Source organism: Trichosurus vulpecula, chromosome 8 (genome assembly GCF_011100635.1).
Source record: "Trichosurus vulpecula isolate mTriVul1 chromosome 8, mTriVul1.pri, whole genome shotgun sequence".
In the NCBI taxonomy this organism is placed as follows: domain Eukaryota; kingdom Metazoa; phylum Chordata; class Mammalia; order Diprotodontia; family Phalangeridae; genus Trichosurus; species Trichosurus vulpecula.
Window position 1 is genome coordinate 124,373,050 of NC_050580.1, and position 16,052 is coordinate 124,389,101.

A 16,052-nucleotide genomic window follows, 5' to 3' on the forward strand; every position below is an offset into this window, starting at 1 on the left:
AGGCTTGGAAATGTGGCGAAGCTGCAGCCTTGTTTGGTCCTGAGTTTCTCCACCCCTTATGTTGTTACTGTGCCATAGGTGGTATCTGGATTGATCTTGGGGTTGTAGCTAGCACTGCCCCACATGTACTAGAACTGGTGAAATGAGTGTTAAATTTAAAGGCTGTAGTCAGCTCCAGCCTAGGTTTGCCTTGTTGTTGTTTTTCAGTCATGTCTGACTTTTCATGACCCCATTTGGGGTTTTCTTGGCAAAGATATTAGAGTGGTTTTGCCATTTCCTTCTCCAGCTTGTTTTACAGATGAGAAAACTGAGGCAAACAGCATTAAGTGACTTGCTCAGGGTCATACAGCTAGTAAGTATCCGAAGCCAGATTTGAATTCAGATCTTCCTGACTTCAGGCTGGGTGCTCTATCCATTGTGCCACCTAGCCTCCCTGTAGGTTTGCCTATCTGGATGCTTGCTAGCAACTGAGCTTATTTCTGATTCCTTCTCCCTATAAGAAAGAGACATCTAAGGGGAGAACCATAGAATCATTCAATGGTAAAGTTGTAAAGGACCTTAGAGATCTTCTAGATCAACACTATCATTTTACATATAGGGAAACTGAGACCGAGAGAAGACAAGTAATTTGTTCAAATATATTCCACAAATTAGAGGCAAAATAGAAATAAATGTTCACGTTCACTGGCTTTCTCCCCAGTGTAAAGTAGACTGGCATGTGTGTATGGGGGGAAATTGGAGGTATAAGCAGTTATTTGATTCAGGTGCTAAGCCTATCCCCCTTTTCTTTTCTTCCTCTCCAGGAATTGCTTGCCTTGTCCCTCACCCCAAACCCTGACATTGCAAGAAACCTACCTGTGTAGCAGATGGCATCGTAGCGGGATAAGGGATCCGGGTAGCCCGTCTGATTGGCATGCAGGTACACAGTCCTTACCCCTAGGAGGTTGCCCCCGCAATTAGGACGTGCCTTGGAGATGGGGTATCGGACACTGCGGTCAGCCAGCCAGCCGGCACTGCACATGTCCATTCCACTTTGCCAGGCTAGGTACAGCTGCCCTGTGGTTGCCAGCCGGGCTCCCAGGCGCCGACACTCATTTGCTGCCTCCTGGAAGGTGAATTTCTCCGGGGATGTAGAATAAAAGACTTCCCCTGGAAAGCACATATTAACTAATGTGAACATTTTCCTCTCTTTCTCTGATATGACCTTATCAAAAACCCTAGTTTTCCAGGTGCCTAAAATCTCGATTTTCCAGGTTCTTTTCCCCAATTCTTCATATTCCTAAAGCCACAGTTTTCTGGGGTGCTAGGAATTTCAGACTCCTGTTTATCCATTCCTTAGGTCCTTATTTTAGCAGGTCTTTGAAAGTCTCAAACCTTGACAAGAACCCATCCCCCAAAGAGCCTGCTCCCACAGATTCAAGGCTCCTGATCTCCAATGCTGATGTTGGGCAGCCCAACATCAAGAAAACAGAGAGAGTCAAAGGAAGAGCAGCTAAAATGACAACGTGGTGGTCAAAAGCAAAGCTGGCTTTATCTGTGGTCAGAGTAGGTGTGATATGAGGGGTAGCAGGAAGGCTCTGCAGCCTAAATATGGCTCCTCCACTGGCCTGTTTCTAGTACATGAATTCCCACGCCTACAAATGGATTCCTGGGCACCTTTTAAAATAGAAATTCTCCTGGGAGTCACACATAGTAAATAAGGCCTGGATCATCACGACCTTTGGAAGATGTCTTTCCAAATAAGATTCTGTTCATGCAATGCCTGACATCTTTGTATAAATAAGCTTATCAGTTCTTTTCTCTAAGGCAAGAGGAGGTATGTGAGAGTCCTGGACACCTGAGTTGGAAGTCGGGGGAGTACCCCCTCCAAAAGAACAGGCTAGTAAAAGGGGGGAGGGAATGCAGATGGCATATCCACTTCAGTTACGACCACAGCTTATCACATTTTCCCAGTCAAGCCTCTGAATTAAGCAGTTATTCCCAAACTACTTTTTCCCCATTCTGATTCATGCCAAGGTCATACATAGACCTTAAAACAATTGAAGATGGGGTATTGGACACTGTGGTCAGCCAGCCTGGCTGAGGAAGTGAATGTAGGGGTACCCTGAGCATAACTATGAAAATGGGGAGCTAGCTCTATTGGGATGGAGTTGAGAGCTCCATTTACTGGGACAGAAGGAAATTCTGGTTCAGGAGTATACAGTATGGCCACAAAGTAAAATAAGTGAATCCTCCAGATGGTAGGACACTAGGCAAAGTTTTAAGGGAGAGTAGGCTATACTGCTCATTTCATTCCTTTGCTGGAAGAACGGAACAGGATAGGTTGCTGCATAGAACCCTGGGTAAATGCCCATCTGTTTTGTGGCCCTGGTGGTATGTCTTTTGGAACAAATGGGGGTTCTAGTCCTCAGACACACTTACCTTCCATCTCCTCTGCAAAGCAGTACACGTCATAGGTCTCATTGGTATCTCGGATGCCATAGGTCCTTACTCCAGGGAATTCATCTTTGTCTCCATAACAGCCCTCACGGGGGCTGTGGATAGGGTATCTAACAGAAACAGAGTGAGAGGGTATAGAAGACAGAATGAGAGGGGAACCATCTGCAGGCTGAAGAAAGCCTGACTGTGACTGTATGTAAATGTATCAATGTAGTTGCAGATATGTAATCCAGTGGTGTCAGACCCAAACAGAAATGGGGAGCCATTAACCTGTACCTAAGAATCTTTGTGGGCCACATATGATGCAAATTTTAAAATGTCATATTATCTATATTTTATTGTATTTTTATTTATTTTGTTAAATATTTCCCAATTATACTTTAGTCTGGCTTAGGCCACATTCAATAGAGTTGTGGGCTGTGTGGTGACACCTCTGGTATAATCTATTTATTCAACTACTTTTTAGCATTTGTATTTTTTTTAAAGTATTTGAGTGGCAGTTAGGTGACACAGTGACTAAAGTGTTAGACCTTGAAGCCAGGAAGATCCAAATTCAGATTCTACCTCAGGCAACTTACTACTCAGTTTCCTCAGCCTCAGTTTCCTCATTTGAAAAAATGGGGATACTAAAAATACCTACCTCATAGGGCTGTTGTGAGTATAAAACGAGATAATATGTGGAGTGCTTTGCAAACCTTAAAGTGCTATAGAAATGTTAGCTGTTATCATCTGCTCTTCCCATCTTCTCTGTCTGCTTTGTTTCAACTAGATTGTGAGCTTCTCGGGATGAGAAAGAATGTTGCCGCTTACTGCTCTTTGTTACTATCTATCACTGATAATACAGCAGCATTCACTCTGGGAGTGTTTGATAAAGTTTATTTGAATTGACCAAATGCTCACTAAGAACGGTATTTGAATCCAGCATTTCTAAGATAAAATAATAGGTTATTTTTTTGCAGGGGTAGGGTCTGGACCTGTGATTCCAGTTGTGTAGGGTATTCTTGGTATGGAAATGCCTTCCACCAATGTAGATCAATAAGCTGTCTGCAGCTATAACCCAACTCTAAATGATTCCCTTAGAGGATTGGTTGAGTTACTGAAAGGTTAAACGTCTTGCTCCTGGCCCCACATTTAGAGTATGTCAGAGATGGGATGTACATCCAGGTCTTCTGAATTCTAAGAAATGCCTTCTCTCCATTATAATATATTTATTAAGTATCTACAATGCCTAGGCAAGGAATTCTCCTGACTTTCTCTTCTGTCCTAGTTTCCTAGTCCCTAAATCTATGCCCTTCCTCCACTTCTCCTTCCCCATGGTCTTATTTTGAGCTTGCCATGGAAAGCCTACCTGACAGTTTGGTCAGCCAGCCAACCAGCATCACACTGGTGGTAGCCGTCGTCATAGGCAGCCTGCAGCTGCTCAGGAGTGGCGATGACTGCACTATTCTGTATGCAAGCCTGCTGTGCCTTCTCAAAATCCAGGGTGTAGCGGGTAGAGATTGCTCTGTAATGGAACACGATGCCTGGAAAACACACACACACACACATGAAGGTGTCAGTCAGAAGCTCTGATGCCTTGCTATCATCAGATTTGGATGCTACCTCTCTTTTCTGGGGAAAAGGATTCTCAAAGTCCCTTGGAAAATGAAAGTGATCCCAGTAGATTTCTTAGCTATCCTTGGATTTGGAGTCTTTCCCCTAAGGCAGGGATTCTTAACCTCTTTTTGCGTCATGGATCTCTTTGGCAGCCTGGTGAAGCCAATGGACCCCACCTCAGAATGTTTTAAATGCATAAAATAAAGTACATAGAACTACAAAGCAAACCAATAATACTGAAATACTGGTTTGAAAAGATATGTATTTTTAAAACTCAAGTTCAGGGATCCCAGGTTCTCTTAATATCCATTTGGGATTATCTTTTGAGAAAGATGTAGAGCTGGTCGTCTTTCCCAGAACTCCCTATCTACTTGTCTTCTGTTGGGCAAAGCCTGGTAACAACGTGGATTGGTGCCAGAACATTGATGTTGTCCAAGAAAGACCCTATGTTCTCTTTTTGGTGTCATAAAGAAAACAGACAAGTAATATAACTTTAGTCACTTTCTGTGACTTCTGGGATTACCCCAGAGGTGGGGCAGCATAACATAGTAGGAAGTGCTAGACAAAGAATTGTTACTGTTCAGTCATATCCCCAGTGGGGCTTTCCTTTGTGACTCCATTTGGGATTTTCTTGGCAAAGATACTGGGGTGGTTTGCCATTTCTTTCTCCATCTCATTTTATAGATGAGGAAACTGAGGCAAATGGGGTTAAATGACTTGCCCAGGGTCACACAGCTAGTATGTGTCTGAGGCCAGATTTAAACTCAGGAAGATGAGTCTTTCTGGCTCCAGGCTCTGAACTCTGTGCATTATGGTACCACCTAGCTGCCCTGACAAAGAATTAGGGGACGGTATTCTAAATTGCAGCTCTGCTACTGACTTGTTAACATGCTATTAACTTGCTGTGTGACCCTAGTTAAGCCACTAGATCTTAGTCTCCCCATGTGTAAAATGGTAATGTTGCACAGTATTCTCTGAAGAATAAGCAGGAAAATGCATATAAATGCATTTTAAAAGTATAAATGTGAAGTATTATTGTTACTTCAGAGGATAAAATCACTTCCTTTGGGCAAAGATGGACAGGTTGTGAATACTCAGGGAAGTAAATGTGGAGGAAAAAGGTATCTTGAAGCTATCCTAGGATCTTAAGACCATAGATTTAGAGCTGGGAGGGACCTTTGAGGCATTGAAGTCCAACCCTGTCATATAAGAAACTGGCACAAAAAGATTAAATGACTTGTTCACAGTCACATAGCTTGTATGTTTCTGAGGTGGGATTTGAATTCAGGTCCTCCCTGACTCCAGGTCTAGTTCCCAATCTAATACACCTGAGTTGGGATAGAGGGTTCCCATGGTGAGGAGGGAGGGGGATCCTCACCTTTCACAACGACCTCCAGGGTAGCCTGGCTATCCTCGATGCCATGCATCACCTCACAGCGGTAGATGCCTGAGTCATTGGAGCGAAGGTTGTTGATCTCCAGCGTAGCATCGCTGGGGATGGCGGGGTAGTTGGGCAGTGAGATCTTGTCCTCGTAGGCACTGTTGATCCGCACACGCCCCTCAGTAGCTACCAAAAGGACCACCTCCTTCTCTTCCGAAAGACGGCTCCATTTGATCCGGGGGGAGAGCGGGGGTGTGGAGGGGGCCGTCGTCACGGGGTGCACAGGGTCAATGAAATAGCAAGGGATGGTGAGAGAGTTCCCAAGGAGGACACGGAGGGGAGAAGGCTCTGGGATGCTCACACTCAGTGAGTTACCATGGTCTAGAATGGGAGAGACAGGTCATTATAACACACAAGGAACAAACTGACAACTTCAGAACATTTAAGGACCCTGTTATTCTAAATTCAAGGGAGCTACCCCTCCTCAGATTCACCAACAGGGGTAATGCCTTTGAGTCTAGGGCAAAAGCTTGGTGTGTTCTTATTGCCCAATGCATTGTCCCATTTGATGCACTTAGCATCAACTCTACAACTGAATGGAGAGGCATTTTCTTCAAATTCCCTGTGATAAGTAAGGATTCATGAAAAAATGAGGCAGGGGGAAGTTCTAAGCATTACAGAATTCAAAAAGATCCAGAGAAGGGAAATGTAAACATTGGAGAATTGACTAGAGCTCTTCGCTTTGGAAAGACAAAGGCTGAGAGAAAATAAAATCAAAGACCACAGAATCATAAATATTGCCAATAAGATGAACACAGACTTATTCACCGAATCCTAGGACACTAGAAACATCCCTTACTGCTTATAGAAGGTAGTTTGCAGATAAATAAAATTTTGAACAATGAATAGTAGAAATAGAAAAATTTTTGAGGTTATATATGCCATGCTAAAAATGTAAAGCAGTTAAAGAAATTTTGGGAAGAAGACAAGGATGTTTGGATTATATTCTTAACTTTTTGAGCCAAAAGGCATGAATGGTAATTGCTAATTGAGAGACCAATCAATCGCTGAATCAGCATTTGCTAAGTGTCTACTATGTGTAGACATTGTACTAGATGCTGGGGATATAAATCAAGAGTGACAGAGTCCCTGCCCTCAAAGAGCTTAGGGGGAGGCAATCCAGATAAGAGAGTGGTAGCTAGGGAAGGGAATTTTGGCTTAATTGGTCAGGGATTGTGAATAGAGTCAGAGGATAGTAGATTTTTATGTCCTATCTGGCAGTACAATGGTAATTTTGATTTAATTAATGTTCCCTAAGCAAGAACAAGACATAGGAAGAGGGAGGGAGAGATGGTGTGTATAGGATCATGGGACACATGGCAAGATGCTTTAGATGGGTGGGCCCTAGTCGGTGAAGGACCACTGCTCCTCTGACTCTGAATATCATTTCTTACGTTCTTATGAAAGAACTTAAGACAACTCCAATGTCCAGCAAATGAGTAACACTCCCTCTTAATGTCAAGGAAAGGGCTTATGACACTGATTTACTCTGGTCTGGTTGAAGTTTGGTTTTGCCTGGATATTGCATAATTCAATGATGTTTTATGATGGTATCATAGGCTCTTAGAGTTAAAACAAACAGACCTCAGAGATCATCTCATCTAAGCCCTCCCTGAAACACGAAACCCTTCTACAGTGTTCCTAATGGTCATTTCACCTTTGCTTAAACATGTTCAGTGATGGAGAAACCTATTTGATGGATCTTTTAGTAGGTTCCTTTCCACCTGCTTCACATAGTTTCCTTCTTTTTTTCTCCTTTTTGGCTTTATCTTTTAAAAAACTTTATTTTTCAATTTATCTATGCCTTATCTTTGTCTAGGCTCCCTGTGCCTCCAAGTTAGCTTGTAAGAACTACTGGCATGTTCCAGCAAAGAGGCATTGGTGGTATTGTAGTGGTATCAATGAAATGGCCTCCTCGAAGATCTCTCTGAGTGATTTAAGATTACCCAAGATAGAGGCCAGTAGAAGGTACCACTGCTGCTGCCGTTGTTATGTTGTTGTCGATCCTTTGTTTTTGAAGAGGACCAATGACATCCCAAGAGTGATGTCTTGACTTGCATGTGACCTTGCCACTCTTACTCCCGCATCTTCTAACCAGGTAAAGCTCTGTGGTGTTACTGTGTGTTGTGTCTGTATCGAGTAGGAACTAAGGAGGAAGTAGAAATTCATCTCCTTATCGGTACTCTTCAGGTACTTTATTTGAATAATTTTCTCCTGCCTGTGTGTTTTATCACCTCAGTAGAATAAAGAAGCTATAACAACAAACAAGGATTGCCCTTTTTGTTTTGTCTCTGTATCCCCAAGGCCTGGCACAGTGTCTTATACCCAGTTGGTGCTTAATAAGTGCATATAGAATTGGATTGGTACTCTCATCCATGCTGAGCATATAAGCAGAGGTTGAGTTTTAGAGGTTTCAATGTTTGGAGTGCAAGACCAAAGTGATTCTTGGATTAGAGGGTATTTATGGGTGTGTGATGATGCAGACAATAACTTTCCACACGTTAATCTTTGGCCAGGGGTATGGCCAGAGACCGTGATCACTGCTGGCCTGCCTTGGGCTGATAACCCTCTCTGAATTTGTCTAGGCTGGCCCATCCTCCTACAACAGGCATATAATAGGCCTATACTTGGAGTCTTTCCATCTGGATAAGTCCTGCCAGGACTGACTCTCAGCTGACCTAGTCTTTGAGAAGCTATGGGCCCCTGAATCCAGCCTCTGGAGTACCTTAGGGGAAGATTCAGTGGCTACTTAGAAAGTTCAGAAATGTTGGCGCCCTTACCTGAAACCTCCACAGAGATGGCTGCAGTGATGACTCGCAGGCTCAACAACACTAAGAGTAAAGTGGTCATAATTTACCTGGAATAGATAAAAAAAGAAACCCAGAATTTGGGTGGTTAGCATGGATTGAAGCCAAGGAAAAACACAGAGACCCTGGAGAAAACCATCTAGGAAGGCTACACTCTAAAGCCAGAGGTGATATAGTAGATATGACGTTGGACCTCGAGTCAGGAAGACCAGAGTTCAAATTTGACCTCAAGACACTGACTGTGTGATACTAGACAAATCACTTATGTCTGCCTCAGTTTCCTCATTTGTAAAATGGGAGTAACAACGGCACCTACCTCTCAGGGTTGTTGTGAGGATCAAATGAGGTAATATTTGTGAAGCATTTGGCAAATCTTAAAAAGTGCTATATTAATGCTAATTATAATTATAATTCCTTTAGACTAAGGAACCTCCCCCTAGTGAAAGGAGACATTCCTTCCAGAGACTTTTGGCCTCACAAAACCTTTAGAAGAATGAGATTATGTAAAACAAAACAAAAACAAAACCCCATCAAAGGTAAGAAATAAAAAATAATCATAGGACAACTCAGTGCCTTCCACATATTATTCACTTAATAAATGTTTTTTTAATTGGTTTTGCTACAGTGAGAAAGCTCTTTCCTTCATGACAGTGATTAGTCTCAATGACCTCTACCCTTTTAAAGACAATATTCCATCAAGAAAATAAGTTTCAGTGATGTCCTTTGTCCTTACCTAATGGCCTTTTTTGGATATACCAACAACGAACCCCTCCCATAACAAAAAACCAAAACAAAACAAAAGACAGTTAAGAAAAACAACCAAAACACAGTGACCACATGTAACAATGCATCTTTTTGTCCTCATAGTCCCTAGCTTCTCTTCCAAGAGGAGAAGGGTATATTTCATTATCTCTTCTCTAGGATGACTACTGTTTCTTCAATTACTCAGTGTTCAATTTCCTTTAAGTGATCTTTTTCATTTATATTTTACTGAGGATGGAACTGAGAGTCCAAGAGAATGACTTGGCCAGTCATCCTTACTGTGCTTCTTTTATCCCTTCCCCGATTTCTAATACAGGAACCTTGCTTTTTCTCTTGGAAGCTAACAGATTTAGGAAGAATTTATGGGTCCAGTTCAGAAGAAGGGATGGAATCCAGATACACACAGCAGCCACAGAAATGTAGTACCATTCAGCACGCAAGAAGATGGACAGAAGGGATTCTCCACAAGATGCTATGCCCCAAGAGAACCTGACTGGAACTTAGAAAAATGTAGAAAATAGCTGAAGACAGTCTTTAATTTGCACAAGAATTCACAGAATTTCAGCGTTTGTAGGGACTTTGCAGACCATCTGATCCAACCTGTAACTGAACTAGAATTTTCTCTGTGTCGCATCCAAGTTCCACTTGTTGGAACTGGCTATCTAGCTATCTAACTGGCTATCTAGCCATTGCTTGAAGACCTTCACTGAAGAAACTCTTTAGCTTCCCTAGACAGCCCAGGCCACATTGGGATAGCTCTGATTTTCTTATCTCAAACCTAAATCTGTTGCTTCTCAACTTCTACCTTCTGCTCCTACCCTGGGCAGAATAAAACAGATTTCTCTTCCATTTAGCAACCCTTGAAATATTTGAAAGCAGATTTAATGCCCCCCCTACTATGACTTCTGGTTAAACATGCTTTCAAACTATCCTCCTAGAGCACATATTCCCATTCTATCCCCTCCCTTTGCTTCAGATATTAACCATGTAAGTATTTAAGTTAATTTAGAATCATATAATTTTGAGATGGAAGGGACCTTAGAGAACTTATCATTTACAGGGAAGGAAACTGAGGCCCATATAGAGGGGAAGCTAGGTGGTACAATAGAGCACTGGGTCTAGAGTCAGGAAGATGTGATGTCAAATCTGGCCTCAGACACATAGTAGCTGTGTGACCCTGGGCAAGTCACATAATCCTGTTTGCCTCAGTTTCCTCATCTGTAAAATGAGCTGGAGAAGAAAATGGCGGACCATCCCAGTATCTTTGCCAAGAAGACCCCAAATGGGGTCACAAAGAGTCAGATACGACTGAAACCTTTCAACAATAACCACAGCTTTACACAAGCTGAGGAAAGGAGGAAGGAGGAAAACTTGAAATTAAAGTGTTAGGATTTACTGTTAAATGAAGATCGATGAAGTATAAGATTATAGACCTAATGTTGGAGGGGCCATCTAGTCCTACTTTCTCATTTTACAGTTGAGGAAACTGAGGAGATTAAGTAACCCGGCTGAGATCACACAGGTAGGGTCATGAATTGAATCCAGGCCCAACTATTACAAAGCCAGTGTTCTTCCCACGGTTCCTCAGAGCCCCCAGTGTCTCATAAACTATAATGTTAAGTCAAACGTGAAATAGAATTTAGCTTTTAGAAGGAATTTTTTAGGAAGGTACTCTTTGTAGAAATATCTTCCAGTAGATGTCACTATTTGCCTATTCATCAGCCACTGCAGAAGCTATTTTCTTTAAAAGAGCTTGTAGAGAAAAGGACTTGTAGCGAGAAAGGCCCAGGAGGGGGAGCTATGGTAGTGTAGTCTTAAGGTGTACCCCCATGCACCTCATTGGCTGCTCATAAGTAAATCAAGGTTTTAACTGCAGCAATGGAAATTTTGACTCACATAGCTAGAATTATATTCCTTTAGACATCAGGGGATTCTGTTCCATTCAACCCAATTCGAACTAACAAACATGTACTTAGCACCTTTTATGAATAAAACACCCCCAACAATGAAAAGATTAAATACCCAGTGATCCTTAACCTTAAGGATTGGGTAGGATTATGCCTTTGATAGTCTGCTAGAGGGAGAAGACACAAACATAAATAACTGAAATAGTTTAGAAAATAGTGAATACTTTAGTGTGTTCATTTTAAGATGAAGCCAAATGATATAAGATGAATTGGGTTCAAATCCTTCCTTCAATGATTACTACCTGTGTGACTGCCTATAAAATCACTTAATCTCCCTAGGACTCAGTTTCTACATATGTAAAGAGAAAATGTTGGATTACATGGCCTCTGATATCTCTTTTTTCCCTATTTCCAAGATCCATGTCTCATGCTGATCACAGTCCCTCCATCACTTTATTTTTGTTTTAAAAATAATTTTAATTTTTGTTATTTTGAACTTGGTAAACAACAAGAAACATAAATATTTCCAGGAAAAGATGAAACACCTCATTATGTACTGCTATCCTGTTGGACATATCTTCTTCTGAACCTCTTTCTGTTCTCTTCAATTCATTAAAAAAATGCTGCAATGATCCCCTTTTGTTTCTTTTTTTTCTCTCTGTATCACTTTCATCACTATTCCCCCTCTCCCTCCCAAATCTCCTCCAATCCCTAATTAAAGAGAAAAATATCTTTTTAAAAAAAAAACAAATAAAACTGAAAAATGAACACAAAATGAATACAAAGGAATACAAAAAGGAATACAAACATTAATCATGCAGATGGAGACTGCTCTCTCCATCTGCATCTTGAATCCTTCGCCTTTTTGCCAGGTGGTCCTCACCACTTCAGAAATTTCTCTTTGTGAGTTGTGGTGGCTAAGAAAACCTATCCGAGGGAAATTAAGCTGTGCTGATGAAACTCTCTGAACTGACCTAGTATAATCTTCAGATAAAAGACAATAACCTATCAATGACTGAAGGCAAGGCCTTTCCCACTTGGTAGGACACACCAGAGTCAGTGTTCTGCTGGCATTCTTTGCTGTGGGGCAGCTAGGTGGTACAGTAGGCCTAGGGTCAGGAAGATTCACCTTCCTTAGTTCAAATCTGGCCTTGTACACTTACTAGCTGGGTGATGCCAGCTGGATAAGTCACTTAACCCTGTTTCCCTCAGTTCTTGTAAAATGAGTTGGGAAGGAAATAAACTACTCTAGAATCTTAGCCAAGAAAACCCCAAATGGGGTCATAAAGGGTTGGACACAAATGAACAACAACAAACAATAACTTTCATTGACAATTTAGTTCCTATGTGAAAGATACTGCACTAAGCCCTGTGGAAGATACAAAGATGGCCATGACCACTTCCATGCCAGAATTGGAATGAGACTACTGTTACCAAAATTAAAACTAAAAACCCTTCCAAACATGATAATATGTAAGAAGCTACCAAAAACTGGGCAAGCCGATCAAATATTGACCCATTGGCAACCCTAAGGCTGACTTGAGGAAAGGCTTAAGTTTTTGGGTGAGGTCAGAGTGATCTGAAAGTCTCGAGAAAGGAGACAAGGGACAAGATAAAGGTGGTGAATGCTAGGTAGTGAAGGGACATACCATAGAGACTGTTCCTCCAAAATACATTAGAGTCGAGCCTCTTCTCCATTCCACTGCCTTTTGTTTTGTATGAAATACCTCTTGCTGGTATCTGTTCATTAAAGCAGAGGTATCAAACTCATAGGCCCTGGAGCCAGTCCAGACTGCAGCCAACCAGATGAAAATATAATGGTGAAATATTTCACAAAATAAATAAAAATACAATAGAACATAGATAATGTTAATATGTGGTTTTCTAGGTTGATGTGTGGCCTGCAGGAATCCTTACATACAATTTAGCGTCTCCTGTTTCTATGTGAATTTGACACTGTTGCATCAAACCATTTACTGAGCGGCTCCTATGTGAACGGCACTGTGCAATAGCCTATAGAAGGTATGAAGGTGACCAGAGCTATAAAATTACTACCATCTTGGAAAGTTTAGTGAATTCCAGACCTCCAAAGAGCCCTCCTATCTCTCAATTCAATTCAACAAACATTTATAAAAGGTCTGCTATGTTCAAGGTTATGTGTTGGATGCTGGAAATACCAAGAGGGAGGTAGCACTTGAAGTCAGAGGACCTGGGTTCAAATCTCAGCTCTGCCACTTATTAAGTGCATGACTTTGGGCAACTAATTTATGCTTTCTTGGCCTTAGTTTCAACATCTGTAAAAAGAGGAGCTGCTACTTGATGGGCTCTAGGGTCCCTTCCAAAATCTATGATCCTAGAAATAAAAATGACAGTCTTTGCTTTTAAATAGTTCACAATTTCGTGGTGTTAGGGGATGACATGTATATAAATAGCTACATTAGATACATAAGAAAGTCCAAATAGTGGTCTGAGACATTCAAGGAAGTCACTTTAAAGGCCAGAGGGAATTAAGGATGCCTTGATTTATGAAGGAGATGGTACCTTAACTGAGCTTTGAAAAGCAGAAGAATGACAATTATAGGAGACAGATGGGGGCAATCCATTCCAGAGTAGGGAGGCAGTCTGTCCAGGCATGCGATGGAGGCCAGCGAATAGTCCAATTAGGCTGAGGCATAGATCTTATAAAGGGAGGTGAAATAAGGTAGGAAAGGAGATTGAAGCCAGAGGAAGCTATATGTGGTAGTAGAAAGAACACTGGACGTGGAGTCAGGCATTCTAGCTGTGTGACCATTGACGAAGCATTTAACTCCTCTGGGACTCAGTTTCTGTTGGGAAAATGGGCATACTAAGACATACACTACCCATTTTGAGGGTTCTTTTGGGGTAAATCACTTCAGGGTCTACTAGATACTATATAAATGTGCTTTATTTTGGTGGGAATCCTTGGATGCTGGTGCTTTGCCCTTGAGACTTTTAACCCTTGTATCTTTGGGGCAGGTGCTGACCATTAGTCCTGCCAGTCCTCTCCTTCCAAACCAGCCATCAGTCCAGTACCAAAGACCCTTCTGAGTGAAGTTCTCTACCCCTGGGGAAGATAATTTATTCCACAGTAGAGTGAGCCTTGGGGCAGAGCTGACCTGGCTGAGGATTAGAGGGTGAGTACCTAATGATTAAGGGCAGGTAGGTGGTGCATTGGCTAGAGTATCAGGCCTGGAGTCAGCAAGACCTGAGTTCAAATGTGGCCTCAGACACTTACTAGCTGGGTGACCCTGGGTGAAGGCATGGGCTGTCTTTTGCCTCTCTTTATATCCCTAACACTTGGCACAGTGCCTGGTATATAGTAGGTGCTTTAAAATTGTTTGCCTCAGTTTTCTCACCTGTAAATTGAGCTGGAAAGGGAAATGGCCCCAAATGGGGTCATGAAGAGCCAGACATGACTGAAACAACTGAACAGCAACCTAAAGCTTACCTTATCCTTGTACAACCAGTCAGGCCTCAGGATTTCATGGTCCTCTGCCTTGACTATCAGGCAAGGCTAGAGACTCACCATTTACCCCACAGCTGTATAAGTACCTCCTCCCACCCACCCCCATCATCCTTCCTATGATCAGCATAACCATTGCCCTTGTGAAGGGCATAACAATCTTCGGTCCAATGGCTCCACTCAGAACCTCCCGAAATGCCTGGGCTGTGAAGCTTCCTTCCCTGGTTATGGACTTCGTACTCCCTTATTCCATCCATGTCAGTCCCATCCTTCCTCTGTCTCCATTCCACTCTACCCCACCCTTCCATCATGCCCCATGGACCTTGCTTTCTGGTGCTATCAAACTGGTCTTCCTATGAGCCCTACACCCTTCCCTGGGACACTGCTTTGTATCTAATTTCTGTGTACATGTTGTTTACACCCAATAGAATATAAGCTCCTCAAAGTCAGGTTCCATTTTTATTTTTATCTTTGAATTCAAGGCATTTAGATTTGTGTTTAGCTCCTTGTGACTGATACTCCTCTGAGATTTTGACTAGTCTATGGGACAGCTTCTCACACCCAAAATCAAACTCATTACCTTTTCCCCTAAATCCTCCTCCCATAACTAATTTCTCTATTTCTATTGAGGGCAACACCATCCTCCCCATCCCTCAGGCTCACAACTTTGCAGTCATCCTAGCCTCCTCACTGTCTCTCACTCCCCAATCTGTTGCCAAGGGATGTCAATTCCTCCTTTGCCATATCTCTGGAATCTGCCCCCTTCCCTCCTCTGACACTGCCACCATTCTAGCGTAGGCCCTTAGAACCTCTCCCTTTTATTATTGCAATAGCCTGCTGGTGGGCTTGCCTGCCTCAAGTCTCTCCACACTCCAATCCACCCTACATTCAGCCACCAAAATGATTCTGTTAAAGTGGAGATCCATCTATGTCAACAAACTTCAGTGGCTCCTAATCATCTCTAGGATCAAGTATGAAATTTTCTGTTTAGCCTTCAAAGTCCTCCAGAACGTAACCCCTGCCTATCTTTCTGTCTTCTCATATTTTAATCTTGCATAGACTCTTTGATCCAATGATACTGGCCTCTCTGTGTTCCATGAACAAGACACTGCGTCTCTTGGCTCCACCACTATTTTTTCTGGCTTTCCCCCATGCCTGGAATGCTCTCCCTCCTCATCTCCACCTACTATCTTCCCTGGCTTCTTTTAAGTCCCAAGTAAAATCCTGTCTTTTACTGGAAGCCTCCCCCGACCCCTCTTAATTCCAGTGCCCTCCTTCTCTTAATTATTTCTTATTTATTCTGTAAATAGCTTATTTGTATATATTTGTTTGCTTGTTTTCTCTCCCATTAGACTGTGTGCTCCTTGAGGGCATGGGCTGTCTTTTGCCTCTCTTTATAACCCTAACACTTGGCACAGTGCCTGGTATATAGTAGGTGCTTTAAAAATGTTTAGTGATCTGCTAGATGTAAAGTCTTTAGTTGGACTTTTTGCTCTGGGAGGGCAATTAGACTTTTATATTCTGCTGTTGAGAGCCCCTTGATTTCCACCTACTGTATCTGTCTTCCTTCACTTCATCAGCAAGTTGTTTTTTTTAAAGGTGTTGCCTGTTCCTTT

General features: G+C 42.2%; 1 protein-coding gene across 1 annotated transcript in view; it reads right to left on the minus strand.

Annotated features, from left to right (window-relative positions):
• The window catches only part of ACAN (aggrecan), an 85,204-nt gene that overhangs the window by 34,974 nt on the left and 34,178 nt on the right, over positions 1–16,052 (minus strand). Inside the window, exons 2-6 of the mRNA XM_036735915.1 lie at positions 8,257–8,333; positions 5,414–5,797; positions 3,788–3,962; positions 2,422–2,549; positions 856–1,149 (exon numbers count right to left, since the gene is read on the minus strand). Coding sequence (XP_036591810.1) covers positions 856–1,149; positions 2,422–2,549; positions 3,788–3,962; positions 5,414–5,797; positions 8,257–8,326 — 1,051 coding nt within the window. The 5' untranslated portion in view covers positions 8,327–8,333. The remainder of the gene's footprint in view (positions 1–855; positions 1,150–2,421; positions 2,550–3,787; positions 3,963–5,413; positions 5,798–8,256; positions 8,334–16,052) is intronic.